Source organism: Vipera berus (genome assembly GCF_964194415.1).
Source record: "Vipera berus genome assembly, chromosome: 2".
In the NCBI taxonomy this organism is placed as follows: domain Eukaryota; kingdom Metazoa; phylum Chordata; class Lepidosauria; order Squamata; family Viperidae; genus Vipera; species Vipera berus.
The window spans coordinates 276,656,769-276,676,855 of record NC_138203.1 but is presented as its reverse complement, the minus strand read 5'-3'; the positions used below and the strand labels follow the sequence as shown (position 1 = coordinate 276,676,855).

Below are 20,087 nucleotides of genomic sequence, written 5' to 3'. Positions count from 1 at the left end.
ATCCCACCAAAGCGCATGGCCGACTGGTCACCAGGCTAAATTTTTTAGAGGGACACTCTGCACTGCCATTTTTAATGCAGGTCTAATAAGGTATGGATGGTGATAGTGGCCATTTCAGCTACTGGCTCTCAGCTCTGTTGCATGGAGGAATCTGGAATAAAATAACCCCAATGTATATTTTATTGATTCCCTTTTCATTCAAGAACTCATGGTGGCATACAAAGCACTTCCTGTGTGGCATAGTGTAATTTACAGGAGAAATGTCCCCCAGACAGCCTGCCTACATCCCGAGACGTACTTTTTGCCTCTCAATATTCCATAGCTCCTGGAAGGAGTCTTCAGGCCCAAGCTAACACTAAATTACAAGCCTTTGCGAATGATTTGGTTTGTGTCTTGGAGGAGCCACTTAAAACTACTACTAAATTGTCGGAGACAATAGAAAAGTTTGGAGAAGTGGCAGGCTTGAAAATAAATAGAGAGAAGACTAAAGTATTAACAAAGAATTTAACAGTTAAACAGAAAAGTCAACTTACAAAAAAGACAAAACTGCAAATAGCTAAAAAAAGTTAAGTACCTAGGAATCTATTTAACAGCAAGATGTGTAACATTAAAAGAGGATAACTATGAAAGACTGCTAAAACAAATAAAACTGGATTTGGTACAGTGGAAAAATCTCCAACTGTCACTGTTAAGAAGAATAGCTACAGTGAAAATGAACATTTTACCAAAAATACTCTTATTATTTCAAACGATTCCTGTAAAATTGGGAAAGGTCTTTTTTGACGAGCTAAACGCAATAGTACTGAGATTTATTTGGCAAGGGAAAAAACCACAAATTAAAGTGAAAATGTTACAAGAAGCTAAAGATAGTGGTGGATTTAGACTTCCGGATTGGAGACTATATTATCAAGCAGCTATTCTACCATGGCTTAAAGAATGGATAACGCTGAGAAATAAAGGTCTATTGTACCTTGAGGGACATGACTTAGAAATTGGTTGGCATGCCTTCCTATGCTACGGGAAAAGTAAAACACGCAGATATTTCCAAAGCCAGCTTATAAAGAATATACTTCTTTTAGAGTGGGAAAGAATAAAGAAAAAAAATTATACTAAGCTACCTGAATGGCTTTCAACAATGGAAGCTTTTGCTTGCCCAAATTTAATTAACTATGACAAAGTCGTGACTTATAAAGTTATCTTGGATAACTAAGGGAAATTGAATGACAGACAAGATTTACAATGACAAGGTATTGATTTAGGATGGTGGCCATAGTTGCAAATTCAAACATATGAAAAAGATTTAAAGACAACAGGATTCTATAAAGAACAGACAGAATTTGATCAAACATTGTTAAAAACAGATGAAAACTTGATTAGGAAACTACACATTTCTGCTAAATTTAAAGATGGAAGCAGAACAAGTAAAAGAAACAATGACAACATGGGCAAAAAACTTTGGATATTCTATAGATTTGGAAGACTGGCAGAAACTATAGGATGCAGATATCAGATTTACTAAAGCAGTCTCATATAAAGAAAACTTGTATAAAATGTTTTATAGAAGGCATATGACAACAGTAAGATTAGTGAAAATGTTTAAAAACACTTCGAATAATTGTTGGAAATGTAAACAAAGGCGAGGTACTTACTATCATATCTGGTGTACATGCCCTAAAGCAAAAAGGTTTTGGTTTAAGATTCATACATGGTTGGAAACGATGACTAAAAGACAGATAGAATTTAAGCCAGTTTTTGTTAGGAATATTAGGATCTAATTATGAGAAGGAGAATGAATATTTAATATTGCATGTACTGACAGCAGCGAGAATAGCATTTGCCCAATACTGGAAAAATTAAAACTTAATAAATGAAGAGGTTTTAATTAAGGGTTAGTTTTTGATTATCACTTATTACACTCTCTACAGTTATCTATTACTATATTAACTATTAATTGAACATATGTACCCGGACAATAGCCTGTTTGCTAAAGAATGAGTGTTATTGGGGTCAACAACAATGTTGATCCCCACCCTGTCCTAATCCCAACCCCAATCCTGATCCCAACCTCACCCTAAAGCTTAATCCCTAACCCAATCCTATTTTACCCCTAACCCTATAAAATTCAATAAAATCCTTTCTTTAAAAAAGAGATGATTTACACCTGAAGAATCATTCACAAATTGGACATTTCAAATGTTTCTCCCCTGTGTGATACATGATGTATAAGTTTAGACCTAATAATGAAATCTTTTCCAAAATCTGGACACTGTTACAGTTTCTCTCCTGTGTGAGTCCTCTGGTGTGTCACCAGGTTGGAATTCTGACTGAAACTTTTCCCACAATCAGGGCATTCAAAGGGTTTCTCTCCTGTGTGAGTCCTCTGGTGTGTCACCAGGTTGGAATTCTGACTGAAACTTTTCCCACAATCAGGGCATTCAAAGGGTTTCTCTCCCGTGTGAGTCCTCAGGTGTTTCACCAGTTCATAATTACTCATAAAACGTTTCCCACAATCTGAACATTCAAAGGTTTTCTCTCCTGTGTGAGTCTTCTGGTGTATGACCAGTTTGGAATTCACAGTGAAAGATTTCCCACAATCAGGACATTGAAAGAATTTCTCTCCTGTGTGAGTCCTCTGATGTGTCACCAGGTGGGAATTCTGATTGAAACCTTTCCCACACTCAAGACATTCAAAGGGTTTCTCTCCTGTGTGAATCCTCTGATGTTTAACCAGGCTGGAACTGAAACTGAAATGTTTCAAACAATCGGGACATTCAAAGGGTTTCTCTCCTGTGTGAGTCCTCTGGTGGTTCACCAGATCAGAATTTGCAATGAAACTTTTCCCACAAACTGGACACTCATGTGGCTTCTCCCCAGTGTGAATCTTCTGGTGTATCACCAGGTGAGAATTGTTCTTGAAACTTTTCCCACATTCAGGACATTCAAAGGGTTTCTCTCCTGTGTGCGTCCTCTGGTGTGTCACCAGGTTGGAATTCTGACTGAAACTTTTCCCACAATCAGGGCATTCAAAGGGTTTCTCTCCTGTGTGAGTCCTCAGGTGTTTCACCAGTTCAGAATTACTCTTAAAACTTTTCCCACAATCCGAACATTCAAAGGGTTTCTCTCCTGTGTGAGTCCTCTGATGTATCACCAGGTTGGAATTCGCAGTGAAAGATTTCCCACAATCAGGACATTGAAAGAATTTCTCTCCAGTGTGAGTCCTCTGATGTATCACCAGGTGGCAATTCTGACTGAAACTTTTCCCACAATCAGGACATTCAAAGGGTTTCTCTCCTGTGTGAGTCCTCTGGTGTGTCACCAGACTGTAACTGTGGCTGTAACATTTCCCACACTCAGGACATTCAAAGGGTTTTTCTCCGGTGTCAGTCATCTGGGATTATGGGATTAAAATAAAAATAAATAAATCTTGTGTTTCTCCAGTTAGTAATTTACAGCGAAACTTGTATCACAAACTGGATACTCCTATGGTTCCTCTCCTATGTGAGTTACTTTGCTTGGTAAAGCATTTACCACATTGGGACCACTCTGTCCGGTGTGGGTCCTTTTATGAACCAGAAGGGAGCTATTCTGACCAAAGATTTTGTTACATTAGTAGCACTTGTATGCCTTTTTTCCAGTTTGGATCCTCTTCTACGTAATCACCTATGCTTTTGCAATTTGTGGTTTATGCCACAATAGTGACATCTCTGGAGTTTTTCCACCAATGATATGCTGGAGGAAGTAAAAAATGTGTGTGGTCCCTTGCTTAGTGGCGCTTTGATTTCACCCTCTGTTTTCTTCCTTCTATTGGGAGTTCTGCATTGCTGTCTCCCCTGTATCCAATTGACCTTTTCTTCCCCATTGACTTCCAGATATTTCCCACTTTTTCTGAACAAAAAATAATCCCCTTCGCCTTGTCATGTAACGTATCCTTGTGTTCTGCATACTCTACTATTTCCAGTTAGAAATCTCTTCTTGATTTTTCTCTTGCCTTTCTCCTCCTGGGATGGGAGAATTGTGTAATTTTCTGAAGGAAATGGAAAATATTTTGATTTCTGGCTTGATATGTTTTCCTTTTCAAAACTTATTCTCACTTCTCCAGAGTGCTCTTATTGCCATCCTCTTTGTCTGTAAGATTGAAAGAAAAGTGTAACTTTAATTGTTGATACAATGCTTGCAGATGTGAAAAAAAGGAAAAAGTATACATTACATTTAGAAAGCAAACATGCCACAATGCTAACCTCTTACATTAATTATGATTCATTGGACATTCCAGAGATCCATTCAATCGTGAAATTCCCTTGACTTGCATCAGTCATAAATGGTAAGCGCTGCTGTGGGTTATCATAAAATATATCTGGAAGTCTGGGGTATACATTATACAATTGAGATATATGGAAAGAGTAATATAAATACACATACCTGTAGTTATATCTATGTGGAAAATTCATGTTTTCAGCCTGAAAACAAAAAGATTACTGTCAAAACTTCTGAGCTAATTTTTAGAGGTGTGGCGCCTTTAACTGATGAAAGGATGCCTAAAGCCTCTGCATGATTTCCACATGGAAGTCCTCGTCTACAAATAAGGGCAAAAACTACTCCCCACAATCCCTCAGCTGACATCCCAATTGAAGTACTCCTCACTTAATGACTGCAATTGGGACTGGCATCTTGGCTATTAAGCAGACTGATCATTAAGCAGGACATTGGCATGATAGTGCCAATTTACAACTATTCTTCTGGACTTGTTAAAGAAATCACCATGGCTGGTTAAAGGCAATTTCACATGACTGTGGCTTGCAATTTCCTGCCGGTATACCCATTGATTTTGCTTGTCACAAGCTAGCTGGGAAGATTACAGATGGGGATCATGAATGTGGGATACTGCAGACACCATAAACGTGCAACAATTGGCAGCATCCAAATTGGTCTAACTCCCTTTTCCTGCATTTTCATAATCATAGGCACAGTGAAGAAGTGGTAAATGTGGGTAACTTGTTCAACTGAACATCCTGAAAGGTCTTCCATAGCTATTTTTTAAGAAGTGCTGGATTAACCACAGTTGAACCTTGCTAACACACATACGGGGCGCCAATAGGAAATACCGTGCTTGTTAGCTATAAATGATGGGACGCGGTGGCTCAGTGGGTTAGGACGCTGAGCTTGTCGATCAGAAGGTCGGCAGTTTGGCGGGTCGAATCCCGAGTGCCGCGTAGCAGAGTGAGCGCCTGTTACTTGTCCCAGCTTCTGCCAACCTAGCAGTTCGAAAGCACGTAAAAATGCAAGTAGAAAAATAGGGACCACTACGGTGGGAAGGTAACAGCGTTCCGTGCGCCTTTGGCGTCTAGTCATGCCGGCCACATGACCACGGAGACGTCCTCGGACAAGCGCTGGCTCTTCGGCTTTGAAACGGAGATGAGCACCGGCCCCTAGAGTCGGAAACAACTAGCACACATGTGTGGGGGAACCTTTACCTTTACCTTTTAGCTATAAATATAATTAAAAAAATAAAAATCCCAAAAAAATATAATAGTAGATTCAATCTGACATTGTTGCCAAGAAAACAGCAGGTCCGCAAGAGAATAATGAGAGTTGAAAGGGACCTCGGAGGTCTTCTAGTCCAATCCTCTGCTTAGGAAGGAAACCTATATCATTTGGACAAATGGCTGTCCAATCTCTTCTTAAAAACCTTCAATGATGAAACATCCACAACGTCTGGAGGCAAAATGTTTCATTAATTGTTCTCATTGACAGGAACTTTCTCCTAATTCTAGTCTCCATCTGTTACTTCCTGTTCTGGTCTCACACTTTGGCACACAGGTCAATCGACTCCAATTTTGAAAAAGTGCCATCATTCAAACACAAACTCTCCATGCGGCATTTTAGTCCAACAACTGAAGCCTCTCTGCAGCCCAACCAATAAACTGGCTCTTCTGCACACCAGTCTCTGTTCCCCCAAATGCCCTGCAGGCAGTTATTGGAGATCCCAGGCCTGTCCCTTGACCGGAAATTCTGTTCATCTTTCTGAATATTATCACAGAACCCTTTTGATTTGTTTGGAAAGCTGTTTGTAAAAAACAGTGGAAAGCTTCATTTTCAGTGTAGATTACACAACTCATAAGAGAACTAACATTTAAATTGAAAACCTCCACAGACAGGGCTGTTCACTGACGTGGGCAGAGAGAAACAGGGACGCAGCAGTCACCAGAGAGGGAATCCGGGCACGTAAGAGAGGCAGATTCAGGGGCTCCATCTCAAAGGAAGCCCACCTGGACAGGGCAGCCCATTGGCCAAGCCCACCTGGACGCCTCTCGGCTCTCCCTCACCCGCCTTCCAGACGCCATTCGGCTCCTCCTAGCAGGGTCCCCGCCCTCCCCTCCAGCCTCGCTCCCTCCCAGCCCAGAGCTCCCCCCGTCCTCTCCCTCCTCCTCCTCCCCTCCAGGCACTGGCAGGCTGACCCTCCCCAGCAGCGAGAGGGGAACGTGGGAACGGGGGTGCCCAACCTTCCGGGAATCCCCGGGAGCCCCCAGGGGGGAGCCGGGCTGCGCCAAGAGGGGGGGCTGCGGGGCAGGAGGGGGGCTGTTCCTCTGCAGCTCTTCAGCGAGTCGCTCTGGGTCGTTAGAGGGAATTTCACGTGGCTGCGACTTGCAACCTCCTGCCAGCCTCTCCGGGGATTTTGCTTGGGAGAAGCTGGCTGGGAAAGTCACAAGCGGGGATGCGGCGACCCTCGTGAACGTGGAGCGGCTGGCAACGTCCGAACCGAGCAGCCCGACTCGCTCCCGGCTTCTCCTCCGAGCCGCCCCTCAACTCACCTGCCAGCCGCTGCTTCGACCCCGGGAAGAGCACAAAAGCCCCGCCACCCGCACGCCTCCTTCCTCCCCTTGAGTGACCCGGAAGAGGAAGTTGCTCTGATCTCCTCCTCGCCTCTCATCCTTTCTAGCAATGCAGTACTCGATGGTTGCAACTCCTCTCACCTGCACCCCAGACGCCGCTTTCCAGTGCAGAAAAGAGCAAGAAAGATATTTAGGATGCTAAAACATCTTATGAGCTGGTTGGAGGAAGTGGCTATGTCTAATTTCACGCAGAGAAGGACTAAGGGTGACCTGATAGCAGTATTTGAGGGGCTGATGCATTAAGAGGGGGTCCACCTATTCCCCAAAATGCCTTGGCACAGTAAAAGAAGTAACAGAAGGAAGACTTATCAAAAAGAAGATCCAACCGAGAATTAAGGGGAAAAGTTCCTGTCCGTGAAACCAATTAATCAGTGGAACAGCTTCCCTCTAAAAGTTGTCAGTGCTCTACCCGTTGAGTTTTTTAGGAGACTGGACAGCCATTTGTCCAGACTGGTGTAAGATCTTTGCTCGGAGAGCTCCAACTCTTAGTCTGTATTTCTGTTTGAACTTCGTACACTTCTAGGGCTCAGCATGGCGCTAATCTTTGTAAAATAAGTAGCATCATCACTTTTCACTGTTTCGCTCGGCTCAGTTGCAAAGGCAGGTCGCCGGGAGGCGAAATCGACTGGAGAGCAGATAAATCAGCGAAAACCTCTTGCAGAGACGCCAAAGGCAGAGACGGGACAAGTGTGAAATGACGGTCAGATAGGCGGGGAATAGAGACTGGTGTGCAGAAGATCCAGATTATTGGTTGGGCTGCAGAGAGGCTTCACTTGTTGGGACTAAAATGCCTCATGGAGAGTTTGTGTTTAGATCAAGGGTCACCAGCAACCATGAACACGCAAAGAGCCACTTGGACCGATTCCCACAGAAAACATATGTGTGGGGTGGCGTGATTTGAGTTTAATTATAAATAAATAGAGGGTGCTGTGCACGAGTTCTCCCTCTCTCTCTCACCCCCTTCCCTCCTTTTTTGGCCATTTCCACCCGGCAATAGATAAGTGGGTTTTGGGTTGCAGTTTGGGCACTCGGTCTCTAAATGTTTTCCACCACTGATACAGACTAACGACCTATTTCTGATTATCAGCAGTAGTCTCTGGATGCTTCTGTTTGCAGAAGTTGTGAAATTCCCCGGCTAGTGTACAGTTAGTCCTTGGGATACAACTGTAATGGGACCTATCAATTATGATTGGGATCCTGCTTTGCTTAACTAACCCTATCCCTGCTGTTCCTGACGCAGCTGTTAAATGAATGTGCAAATCATTAAACTACACTGGCTACTTCACTGTTAGGGGAAACTCTTGGTGGTCCTCGATTTACAACTGTAATTTAGCCTGCAATTACAGTCGTAAATCAAGAGGGTCATTAATGGGTCATCACACAATGTGCCTAATTTCATAACGTTAATACATCCTAGGTGGCCAGAAAGGCCCAACAAGAGACTCCACTTCCTCAGGGTCTTGCGGAAGAACAGGATTGAACAATGGCTAATGACCTTCTTTTACCAGTTTACTATAGAGAGTCCTTTCACGCTGTATTGTGGTTTGGTATCCTGGCCTGACAGCCGCAGATAGGAAGATATGACAGGGTGGTGAGCACAGCACAAGACATTGGGGGCTGTCCCCTGACACCACTGGATGACATTGCCAGGGCTCGCTGCCTTGGAAGAGTGAGGAAAATTCTCAGGGACGACTCACACCCTGGTTGGTAGCTTTTTACTCTCCTACATTGGGTAGGAGATATAGAAGTATAGCCAGCCACACCAACAGGCTGAAGAACAGCTTCTATCCATGGGCTATCAGGCTCCTGAACGGGAAATAACTCTTATGTATGACTGACTTGCGAGGCCGGTGTGTTGTGCAATACTTAAACTAAACAACGGGGACAGTGAGTTAATTGATACAGAACATCACTGTCCCCGGCAATCTAAGGAAATAGGGGAACTTAGGCACCACACAAGTTATGTAGCAAGTAAACAGGGTCAGTCATAAAGGACTCAAATGTCTGTACACCAATGCGCAGAGTATGAACAGTAAGCAGGGCAAACTTGAAATTCAGGTAAATGAGGGCGGATATGATATTGTTGCCAATACAGAAACATGGTGGGACGAAACCCACAAATGGAACACACAGCTAGAGGGATTTAAATTATTTAAAAGAAATAGACTAAACAAAAGAGGAGGTAGAGTTGCTCTATATATAAGAAATAACTATCTCTACAGAAATAGAGTACAACAATGATGAAAACTGTAAACTTGAATGTATTTGGGTCAATATAAAAGGGGGGGGGGAAATGACATTGCCATAGGTGTATACTATAGGCCGCCCAACCAAGCAGAGGAAATAGATGAACTTTTTGCTAGTTAGTTAACTAAGGAATGTAGAAAGCGCATCGCAATAGTAACGGGGGACTTTAATTACCCTGATATCAACTGGGAAACAAATTCTGCACCAAGTGGAAGATCTAACAGATTCCTGACAAACCTAGCAGACAACTTTCTCTCCCAAAAAGCAGAGAAGGGAACTAGGGGATTAGCCATATTGGATTTAATTCTCACTAACAGAGATGAAATGATAGAAAGTGTCAAAGCCACAGGAACCTTGGGGGGAAGTGATCATGCAATATTGGAATTCAACATTATGGAAGCACAAGCAATAGAATACAGCCAAACTAGAGTCTTGGACTTTAAAAGAACTAATTTCAATAAACTTAGAGAGACCATGGGAAGAATTCCATGGATGAGAATCCTAAACTGGAAGTTTTTAAAAAGAGACTGGACAGCCATTTGTCTGAAATGGTATAGGGTTTCCTGCCTGAGCAGGGGGTTGGACTAGATGACCTCCAAGGTCCCTTCCAACTTATTATTATTACCTCACATGGTATAATAGGTGGGTTTGTTGTCATTGTGAGCTGTGGTGGTGGGGACACGAAGGGAGGCTCAGCCAATCTCAATGTATACATATTGTACTTTGACAATAATTTTTCATTCATTTCATTATTGAAAACATGAAATCTTGATTAGGAAGCTTCAGATTTCTGCTAAATTTAAAGATGGAAGAAGAACAAGTAAAAAACAATAATAAAATGGGCAAAAAAGCATTGAATAATGTATAGACTTGGAAGACTGGCAGAAACTATGGGATAGAAATATCAGATTGACTAAAGCAGTCTCATATAAAGAAAATTTGTATGTTTTATAGATGGCATAAAGTTGGAATTAAGAATCCCGGAAGAAATATCAACAACCTAAGATATGCAGATGATACCACTCTAATGGCAGAAAGTGAAGAACTAAAGAGCCTTGTGTTGCGGGTAAAGAAGGAGAGTGCAAAAGTTGGGTTGAAACTTAACATTAAGAAAACCAAGATCATGGCATCCGGCCCTCTCAATTCCTGGTAAATAGATGGGGAAGAAATGGAGATAGTGACAGATTTTATTTTCTTGGGCTCCAAGATCACTGCAGATGGGGACTGTAGCCAAGAAATTAAAAGACGCTTGCTCCTCGGGAGGAAAGCCATGAAAATCTAGACAGCACACTAAAAAGCAGAGACATCACCCTGTCAACAAAAGTGCATATAGCCAAGGCTATGGTCTTCCCAGTTGCAATGTTTGGCAGTGAAAGCTGGACCATAAGAAAGACTGAGTGCCAAAGAATTGAGGCCTTTGAACTATGGTGCTGGAGAAGACTGCAAGGCGATCAAACCGGTCAGTCCTAGAGGAGATCAACCCTGACTGCTCTTTAGAAGGCCAGATCCTGAAGCTAAAACTCAAATACTTTGGCCACCTAATGAGAAGGAAGGATTCACTGGAGAAGAGCCTAATTAAATAAAATAATGCTGGGAAAGATTGAGGGCAAGAGAAGAAGGGGACGACAGAGAATGAGGTGGCTGGATGGAGTCACTGAAGCAGTAGGCGTGAGCTTAAATGGACTCCAGCAGATGGTAGAGGACAGGAAGGCCTGGAGGAACGCTGTCTATAGGGTCGTGATGGGTCGGACATGACTTCGCAGCTAACAACAACATAGATGGCATATGACACCTAAGACTAACGAAAATGTTTAAAAACTTTGAATAATTGTTGGAAATGTAAACAAAGGCCAGGTACTTACTATCATATCTGGTGGACATGCCCCAAAGCAAGAAAGTTTTGGGTTAAGATAACATACATGGTTGGAAAAGATGACTAAAAGAGATACAGAATTTAAACCGGAATTGTTTTTGTTAGGAATATTAGGATCTAATTATGAGAAGGAGAATGAATATTTAATATTGCATGTACTGACAGCAGCGAGAATAGCATTTGCCCAATACTGGAAAAATGAAAACTTACCAACTGAAGAGGTTTTAATTAAGATCTTAGAATGTGCAGAAATGGATAAGACTGACGTTAGAAATTAAAGAGAAGATTCAGTTTATTATAGAACATGGGATAATTTTTACCAATGGTTAGTAAAACAAACTAGTGAGACATGAATGTGATATGTTATTTTGAATATATATTAGAAAGAAGAATGACATGTATTAACTGATACTGTTTTTGATTATTGTTTATTACACTCTCTACAGTTATCAATTACTATATTAACTATTGTTAATTCAACAAATCTACCTGGACAATAACCTGTTTGCTAAAGAATGAAAATGTTATTGGGGGACAACCCGTGTTGATCCCAACCCTGTCCCGATCCCAACCCCAATCCTGATCCCTACCCCACCCTAAACGCTAATCCCTAACCTGATCCTATTTTACCCCTAACCCTATAATATTCAATAAAATCCTGTAAAAAAAGATGATTTACACCTGAAGAATAATTCACAGATTGGACATTTCAAATGTTAACTCCTCTGTGTGCTACATGATGTATAAGATTAGACCTAATACTGAAATCTTTTCCAAAATCTGGACGCTTTTACAATTTCGCTCCTGTATGTGTCCTCTGGTGTGTCACCAGACTGGAATTGTGGCTGTAACATTTCCCACAATCCGGACATTCAAAGGGTTTCTCTCCTGTGTGAGTCCTCTGGTGAGTCACAAGGATGGAATTCTGACTGAAATGTTTTCCACAATCAGGACATTCAAAGGGTTTCTCTCCTGTGTGAGTCCTCTGATGTGTCACCAGGTGCGAACTGCAGCTGAAACGTTTTCCACAAACAGGACATTCAAAGGGTTTCTCTCTTGTGTGAGTCCTCTGATGTGTCACTAGCTCATAATTACTGTTGAAACTTTTCCCACAATCAGGACATTCAAAGGGTTTCTCTCCTGTATGTGTCCTTTGGTGTATCACCAGGCTGGAACTGTAGCTGTAACATTTCCCACAATCCGGACATTCAAAGGGTTTCTCGCCTGTGTGAATCCTCTGGTGTATCACCAGGCTGGATTTCTGCCTGAAACCTTTTCCACATTCAGGACATTCAAAAGGTTTCTCTCCTGTGTGAGTCCTCTGATGTGTCACCAGGTGGGAAATCTGACGGAAACCTTTCCCACAAACTGGACACTCATGTGGTTTCTCTCCTGTGTGAGTTCTCTGGTGTGTAACCAGGTGGGAAGTCTGACTGAAACTTTTCCCACAATCAGGACATTCAAAGTTTTTGTCTCCTGTGTGAGTCCTCTGGTGTATCACCAGGCTGGAATTGCGTATGAAAGATTTCCCACAATCCGAACATTCAAAGAATTTCTCTCCTGTGTGACACCTTTGATGTGACATCAGGTTGAAATTCCGAGTGAAAGATTTCCCACAATCGGGACATTCAAAGGGTTTCTCTCCTGTGTGAGTCATCTGGTGAATCACAAGGCTAGAACTGTGACCAAAACTTTTCCCACAAACTGGACATTCATATGGTTTCTCGCCTGTGTGAATCCTCTGGTGAGTCACAAGGATGGAATTCTGACTGAAATGTTTTCCACAATCAGGACATTCAAAGGGTTTCTCTCCTGTGTGAGTCCTCTGATGTGTCACCAGGCTCGAACTGAAACTGAAACGTTTTCCACAATCAGGGCATTCAAAGGGTTTCTCTCCTGTGTGAGTCCTCTGATGTGTCACCAGGTGCGAACTGCAGCTGAAACGTTTTCCACAAACACGACATTCAAAGGGTTTCTCTCCTGTGTGAGTCCTCTGATGTGTCACTAGCTCATAATTACTGTTGAAACTTTTCCCACAATCAGGACATTCAAAGGGTTTCTCTCCTGTGTGAATCCTCTGGTGTATCACCAGGTTGGAATTCTGACTGAAAGTTTTCCCACAATCAGGACATTCAAAGGGTTTCTCTCCTGTGTGAGTCCTCTGGTGTATCACCAGGTTGGAATTCTTACTGAAACTTTTCCCACAATCGGGACATTCAAAGGGTTTCTCTCCTGTGTGAGTCCTCTGGTGTATCACCAGGTTGGAATTCTTACTGAAACTTTTCCCACAATCGGGACATTCAAAGGGTTTCTCTCCTGTATGTGTCCTTTGGTGTATCACCAGGCTGGAACTGTAGCTGTAACATTTCCCACAATCCGGACATTCAAAGGGTTTCTTCCCTGTGTGAATCCTCTGGTGTATTACCAGGCTGGAATTCTGACTGAAACTTTTTCCACATTCAGGACATTCAAAGGGTTTCTCTCCTGTGTGAGTCCTCTGGTGTATCACCAGGCTGGATTTCTGCCTGAAACTTTTTCCACATTCAGGACATTCAAAGGGTTTCTCTCCTGTGTGAGTCCTCTGGTGTATCACCAGGCTGAATTTCTGCCTGAAACGTTTTCCACATTCAGGACATTCAAAGGATTTCTCTCCTGTGTGAGTCCTCTGGTGTATCACCAAGTGGGAATTTTGACGGTACTTTTTCCCACATTCAGGACCCTCAAAGGGTTGATCTCCTGTGTAAGGTCTGTGGTAGTTTACTAGGTCTGAATTTCTAATAAAACCTTTCCCACAAACTGGACACTCATACAGTTTCTCTCTTGTGTGATTCCTCTGGTGTCTCACATGGTGGGAATTTCTAACGAAACTTTTCCCACACTCAGGACATTCAAAGGGTTTTTCTCCAGTGTGAGTCATCTGGTGTTTCTCCAGGTAGTAATTTCTCACAAACTGGACACTCCTATGGTTTCTCTCCAGTGTCAATTTGTTTGGTAAAGCATTTTTCCGCATTGGGAACACTTGTAGGACATCTGTTCTGTGTGGATCCTTTTATGAACCACAAGGGAGATATTCTGACCAAAGATTTTGTTACATTAGTAGCATTTATATGCCTTTTTTCCAGTTTGGATCCTCTTCTACGTAATCACCTATGCTTTTGCAATCTGTGCTTTATACCACAATAGTGAGATCTGTGGAGCTCTTCCACCAATGATATGCTGGAGGAAGTCAAAAATGTGTGTGGTCCCTTGTTTAGTGGCAATTTGATTTCACCTACTGTTTTCTTCCTCCGATTGGGAGTTCTGCATTACTGTCTCCCCTATTTGAGTATCCAATTGACCTTTTCTTCCCCATTGACTTCCAGATATTTCCCTCTTTTTCTGAACGGAAAAATGATCCTCTTCGCCTTGTCATGTAACCTATCCTTGTGTTCCGCATACTCTACTATTTCCAGGTTGAAATCTCTTCTTGATTTTTCTCTTGCCTTTCTCTTGCTGGGATAGGAGAATTGTGTAATTTTCTGAAGGAAATGGAAAATATTTTGATTTCTGGCTTGATATGTTTTCCTTTACAAAAGTTATTCTCATTTCTCCAGAGTGGTCTTATTGCCATCCTTTTTGTCTATAAGATGTAAAGAAAAGCGTAAGTTTAATTGTTGATACAATGCTTGCAGATGTGAAAAAAGGTAAAAATATATATTACATTTAAAAAGCAAACATGCCACAATGCTAACCTCTTATCGGGCTTCCCGATACTCCCATGTAACACCTCTACTCTGCGAGCTGCATTGGCTTCCGGTTGCCCTTCGGGTGAGATTCAAGGTGCTGGTGATGACCTATAAAGCCCTAAATGGCTTGGGTCCGGGTTACCTGAGGAAACACCTGCTGCTGGCATCAAGCTCCCTTCGCCCCGTGCGCTCCCACAGGGAGGGCCTTCTCAGGATACCGCCGGGTTATTCCCAGGGGAAGAGCGTTCTCTGTGTGCGCGCCGGCCCTATGGAACCAACTCCCCATGGAACTTAGGACTGCCCCCGACCTTCGCTCATTCCGCAGGGACCTGAAAACCTGGCTCTTTGAGCTGTCTGGCCCAGGCTGAGGGGTTTTAATTCTTTATTGGGTTTTAGTTTTAAATTTCGGGGACTTTATTTAATTAATTGTTTTAATCTGATTTTAATTTTTGTATGTTTGTTTTTAATCCTCCCTGAACACCGCCCTGAGTCCTACGGGAATAGGGCGTTATATAAATTTAATAAAATAAAATAAATATTAATTACAATTCATCAGACATCCAACTTCAAATATCCATTGAATCATGAAATTCCCTTGACTTGCATCAGTCATAAACGGTAAGCACTGCTATGGGTTATTATAAAATATATATGGAAGTCTGGTGGATAGATTATACAACTGCAGATATATGGAAAGAGTAATAAAAATAAATATATCTATATCTATGTGGAAAATTCATGTTTTCAGCCTGAAGAAAAAAGATTACTATCAAACATTCTGAGCTAATTTTTAGAGGTATGGGGGCTTTAACTGATGAAATGATGTCTAAAGCCTCTGCAAGATTTGCACATGGAACTCCTGGGTTGCAAATAAGGGCAGAAACTACTCTCCACAATCCCTCAGCTGACATCCCAATTGAAGTACTCCTCACTTAATGACTGCAATTGGGACTGGCATCTTGGCTATTAAGCAACCCGATCATTAAGCATGACATTGGCATGATAGTGCCAACTTACAACTACTCCTCTGGACTTGTTAAGCAAATCACCATGGGTTGTTAAAGGCAATTTCACATGACTGTAGCTTGCAATTTCCTGCCGGTATACCCATTGATTTTGTTTGTCAGAAGCTAGCTGGGAAATCAAATTATGAATGTGGGATATTGCAGCCACCATAAATGTGCAACAATTGGCAGCATCCGAATTGGTGCAACTCCCTTTTCCTGCATTTTCACATTCACAGAATGTGAACAAATGGTAAATGAGGACTACTTATACAGCTGAACATTCTGAAAGGACTTCAATATTTTTTTTTTTAAAGTGCTGGGTTAAGCACAGTTGAACCTCATTAATACACGTATGTGGTACCAATAGGAAATGCCGTGCTTGTTAGCTATAAATAAAAATAAAAAATAAAAATCACAGAAAAAATAGTGGCAGTTTCAGTCTAATATTGTTGCCAAGAAAACAGGTCCACAAATGAATAAAGAGAGTTGAAAGGGATCTTGGCGGTGTTCTAGTCCAATCCCCTGCTTAGGTAGGAAACCTATATCATTTGGACAAATGGCTGTCCAATGTCTTCTTAAAAACCTCCAATGGTGAAACACCCACAACGTCTGGAGGCAAAATGTTTCACTAATTGTTCTCACTGAGAGAAACTTTCTCCTAATTCTAGTCTCCATCTGTTACTTCTTGTTCTGGTCTCACACTTTGGCGCACAGGTCAATTGCCTCTTCTATGTGACAGTCCCTCCAATTTTGAAAAAGTGGCATCATTCAAACACAAACTCTCCATGCGGCATTTTAGTCCAACAACTGAAGCCTCTCTGAAGCCCAACCAATAAACTGGCTCTTCTGCACACTAGTCTCTGTTCCCCCAAATGCCCTGCAGGCAGTTATTGGAGCTCCCAGGCCTGTTTCTTGACCGGAAATTCTGTTCATCTTTCTGAATATTATCACAGAACCCTCTTGATCTCTTTGGAAAGCTGTTTGTAAAAACAGTGGAAAGCTTCTTTTTCAGGGAAGATTACACAGCTCATAAAATAACTAAAATTAATATTGAACGACTCTGCAGACAGGGCTGTTCACTGATATGGGCAGAGAGAAACAGGGACGCAGCAGTCACCAGAGAGGGAATCCGGGCACGTAAGAGAGGCAGATTCAGGGGCTCCATCTCAAAGGAAGCCCACCTGGACAGGGCAGCCCATTGGCCAAGCCCACCTGGACGCCTCTCGGCTCTCCCTCACCCGCCTTCCAGACGCCATTCAGCTCCTCCTCGCAGGGTCCCCGCCCTCCCCTCCAGCCTCGCTCCCTCCCAGCCCAGAGCTCCCCCCGTCCTCCTCCTCCTCCTCCCCTCCAGGCGCTGGCAGGCTGACCCTCCCCAGCAGCGAGAGGGGAACGTGGGAACGGGGGTGCCCAACCTTCCGGGAATCCCCGGGAGCCCCCAGGGGGGAGCCGGGCTGCGCCAAGAGGGGGGGCTGCGGGGCAGGAGGGGGGCTGTTCCTCTGCAGCTCTTCAGCGAGTCGCTCTGGGTCGTTAGAGGGAATTTCACGTGGCTGCGACTCGCAACCTCCTGCCAGCCTCTCCGGGGATTTTGCTTGGGAGAAGCTGGCTGGGAAAGTCTCAAGCGGGGATGCGGCGACCCTCGTGAACGTAGAGCGGCTGGCAACGTCCGAACCGAGCAGCCCGACTCGCTCCCGGCTTCTTCTCCGAGCCGCCCCTCAACTCACCTGCCAGCCGCTGCTTCGACCCCGGGAAGAGCACAAAAGCCCCGCCACCCGCACGCCTCCTTCCTCCCCTTGAGTGACCCGGAAGAGGAAGCTGCTCTGATCTTCTCCTCGCCTCCCATCCTTTCTAGCAATGCAGTATTCGTTGGTTGCAACTCCTCTCACCTCCACCACAGACTCCGGTTTCTAGTCGAAGATGCCGCCTACCTGACCGACATCTCGCGATAGGAGGCCGAAAGTCACGCTTGTCCCGTCTCTGCCTTTGGCGTCCCTGCGAGTTTTCGCTGATTTATTTGCTCTCCAGTCGGTTTCGCCTCCCGGCGACCGGCCTTTGCAACTGAGCCAAGTGAAACAGTGAAAAGTGATGATGCTGCTGCTTAGTTTACAAAGATTAGCTCCATGCTGAGCCCTAGAAGTGTAGGAAGTTCAAACAGAAGAGTTGTAACTCTCCGAGCAAAGATCTTACACCAGTCTGGACAAATGGCTGTCCAGTCTCCTCTTAAGAACCTCCACGGGTGGAGCACTGACAACTTTTAGAGGGAAGCTGTTCCACTGATTAATTGGTTTCACGGACAGGAACTTTCCCCTTAATTCTAGGTTGGATCTTCTTTTTGATAAGTCTCCCTTCTGTTACTTCTTTTACTGTGCCAAGGCATTTTGGGGAATAGGTGGACCCCCTCTTAATGCATCAGCCCCTCAAATACTGCTATCAGGTTACCCTTAGTCCCTCTCTGTATTATATTAGACATATCCACTTCCTGCAACTGCTCACCCGATGTTTTAGCGTCCAGTCTGCTAAATATCTTTGTTGCTCTTTTCTGCACTCTTTCTAGAGTCTCAACATCTTTTTGTATCCTGACCAAACCTGGAGGCACTATTCTAAGTGCAGCAGTAATTCATCACTAAGGCTTCATGTGACCTTGATACTATGCTGGTAATGCAGAGTAGGACTGCATTCAGTTTTTCTGCTGCTGCCTCGCATCGCTAGCTCCTAGATGATTGTCCACTGGGAGTCCTAGATCCCTCACAGTCAGTGCTGTTGAGAAAGATACAAACTCTTGCATATATGAGTGTTTAGTTTTTCATGCCAAAGTGTAAAACCTCCTTTTTCACCACTGAATTGCATTTTGATCTAAAGAGCCCAGTGTTCCAGGCCTGGCTATTCCCCCCCTTCTCTCCCTTTGTCTTAATAATTTAGAATAATGAAATACGGTACAAACCTGGAAGCATGCCACCATATTGGTTCCCATCCACATCTAGTCAGGTGATATAGGTTGTCCTCCACTTACAACTATTTGTTTAGTGACCGCTCAAAGTTATAACGACTATGAAAAACTCGACCGCTTTTCATTCTTACAACTGTTGCAGCATCCCCATGGCCATGTGATAAAATTCAGATGTTGGCAGCTGCCATGTATTTGTGACAGTTGTTAGGGTCATGTGATCTCCTTTTGCTACCTTCTGACAAGGAAAACTAATGGGGAAGTCAGATTCACTTAACAACTCTGTGAAAAACATGATAAAATGGAGCAAAACTCACTCAACAACTGTCTTGCTTAGCAATGGAAATTTTGGTCTGTTTTAGTTGTATGTCAAGGACTACCTGTAATATCTTTTTGTCTTCATTCTTGCAGAGTCTAAATCTCGCTAGAGGGCTGAATAGCTCTGAGCAGCCTTCCCAGTTTCCAGAGGAGGTAGATTATTCCCAGGCAGGCAAAACCCTCGGATGGCACAAGTTAGCAGAAAGCCGATCTAAACATTCCAGCACTTTCTTAGGGGAGACTTTCAGTGGAGATCAAAACCTCTCTACACCCCAAATCTTTATGACTGATTTCCTGTGGCTCCCAAGGACTTAGGACAGGAAAGCACCATCAGGTGAGACACTATAGGAGGGGCATCTACACTCCTGCCTGTCAGGGCTGCAACCAAGAGCACCCACCATGAAGCTTCATTCCTGAAGGAGGAAACTTTACATCTGCTGATGCGAAATGCCGTGTGCGTCTGTAAATTTTCTTGCATGGAAGACGACTATAAAAAATTCGACCGCTTTTCATTCTTACAACTGTTGCAGCATCCCCATGGCCATGTGATAAAATTCAGATGTTGGCAGCTGCCATGTATTTGTGACAGTTGTTAGGGTCATGTGATCTCCTTTTGCTACCTTCTGACAAGGAAAACTAATGGGGAAGTCAGATTCACTGAAGAACTGTGTGAAAAACATGATAAAATGGAGCAAAACCTTTTGCCTCAATATTCCCTAGCTCTTGTAAGGAATGTTCACACCTAAGCTAACACTGAATTAGAACTCACGGCTTTCCATCCAGCCTTACACCACGTTTGTTTTTGATGCCTTCAAGTCAGTCAAGTGGATTCCTGCTTAGGCATAGGCCTGGTAGGATTAGCCAAAGTTGCACAGATGGCTTAGCCAGTAAGGCAGGACTGCAACTGAGCATTTCCCAGTCTCTACCCTCGTGCCTTCACCAGTACAACCTGGATCTTCTTCCTCCCCACAGAACCTACCCATTAGACCTTTTCCTCCTGCTTCAACAGCAAATGCAAGGCTCCAGCTTTCAAGATCCAGTCCAACCTCTTTGCAATCGGCTCCCCCTTACTCTCCAGATAACGGA

At 43.4% G+C, this 20,087-nt stretch overlaps 3 protein-coding genes across 6 annotated transcripts in view; all 3 read right to left on the bottom strand.

The window, feature by feature from the left end:
* LOC308664077 (uncharacterized protein) overlaps positions 1-20,087 on the bottom strand; it is a 102,625-nt gene that overhangs the window by 75,323 nt on the left and 7,215 nt on the right. The window lies entirely within an intron of this gene.
* On the bottom strand, positions 171-18,763 carry LOC308664094 (uncharacterized protein). 3 transcript variants are annotated; one of them, XM_081321090.1, is made up of 3 exons: positions 18,681-18,763; positions 4,420-4,457; positions 171-4,125 (listed from the first exon to the last, which is right to left on the bottom strand). In XM_081321090.1, exon 3 carries the CDS (start codon positions 3,386-3,388, stop codon positions 2,270-2,272), a length of 1,119 nt encoding a protein of 372 aa, XP_081177216.1. In that variant the 5' UTR covers positions 3,389-4,125; positions 4,420-4,457; positions 18,681-18,763; the 3' UTR covers positions 171-2,269. The 3 variants fall into 3 exon arrangements, with proteins under 3 accessions (XP_081177216.1, XP_081177217.1, XP_081177218.1); XM_081321091.1 differs by lacking the exon at positions 18,681-18,763 and adding an exon at positions 6,810-6,854; XM_081321092.1 differs by lacking the exons at positions 4,420-4,457; positions 18,681-18,763 and adding an exon at positions 6,810-6,826.
* Positions 11,609-17,725, bottom strand: LOC308660915 (uncharacterized protein). Of its 2 annotated transcripts, none has more exons than XM_081315549.1 (2): positions 17,668-17,725; positions 11,609-14,629 (listed from the first exon to the last, which is right to left on the bottom strand). In XM_081315549.1, the coding sequence occupies exon 2, from the start codon at positions 14,018-14,020 to the stop codon at positions 11,801-11,803; it is 2,220 nt and encodes a 739-aa protein (XP_081171675.1). In that variant the 5' UTR covers positions 14,021-14,629; positions 17,668-17,725; the 3' UTR covers positions 11,609-11,800. The 2 variants fall into 2 exon arrangements, with proteins under 2 accessions (XP_081171675.1, XP_081171674.1); XM_081315548.1 differs by lacking the exon at positions 17,668-17,725 and adding an exon at positions 17,464-17,537.

What these genes read in the sequence shown, in the direction of transcription:
- LOC308660915 (XM_081315549.1), bottom strand. Translation starts at nt 14,020, where the DNA reads ATGCGGAAAAATGCTTTACCAAACAAATTGACACTGGAGAGAAACCAT.
- LOC308664094 (XM_081321090.1), bottom strand. Translation starts at nt 3,388, where the DNA reads ATGACTGACACCGGAGAAAAACCCTTTGAATGTCCTGAGTGTGGGAAA.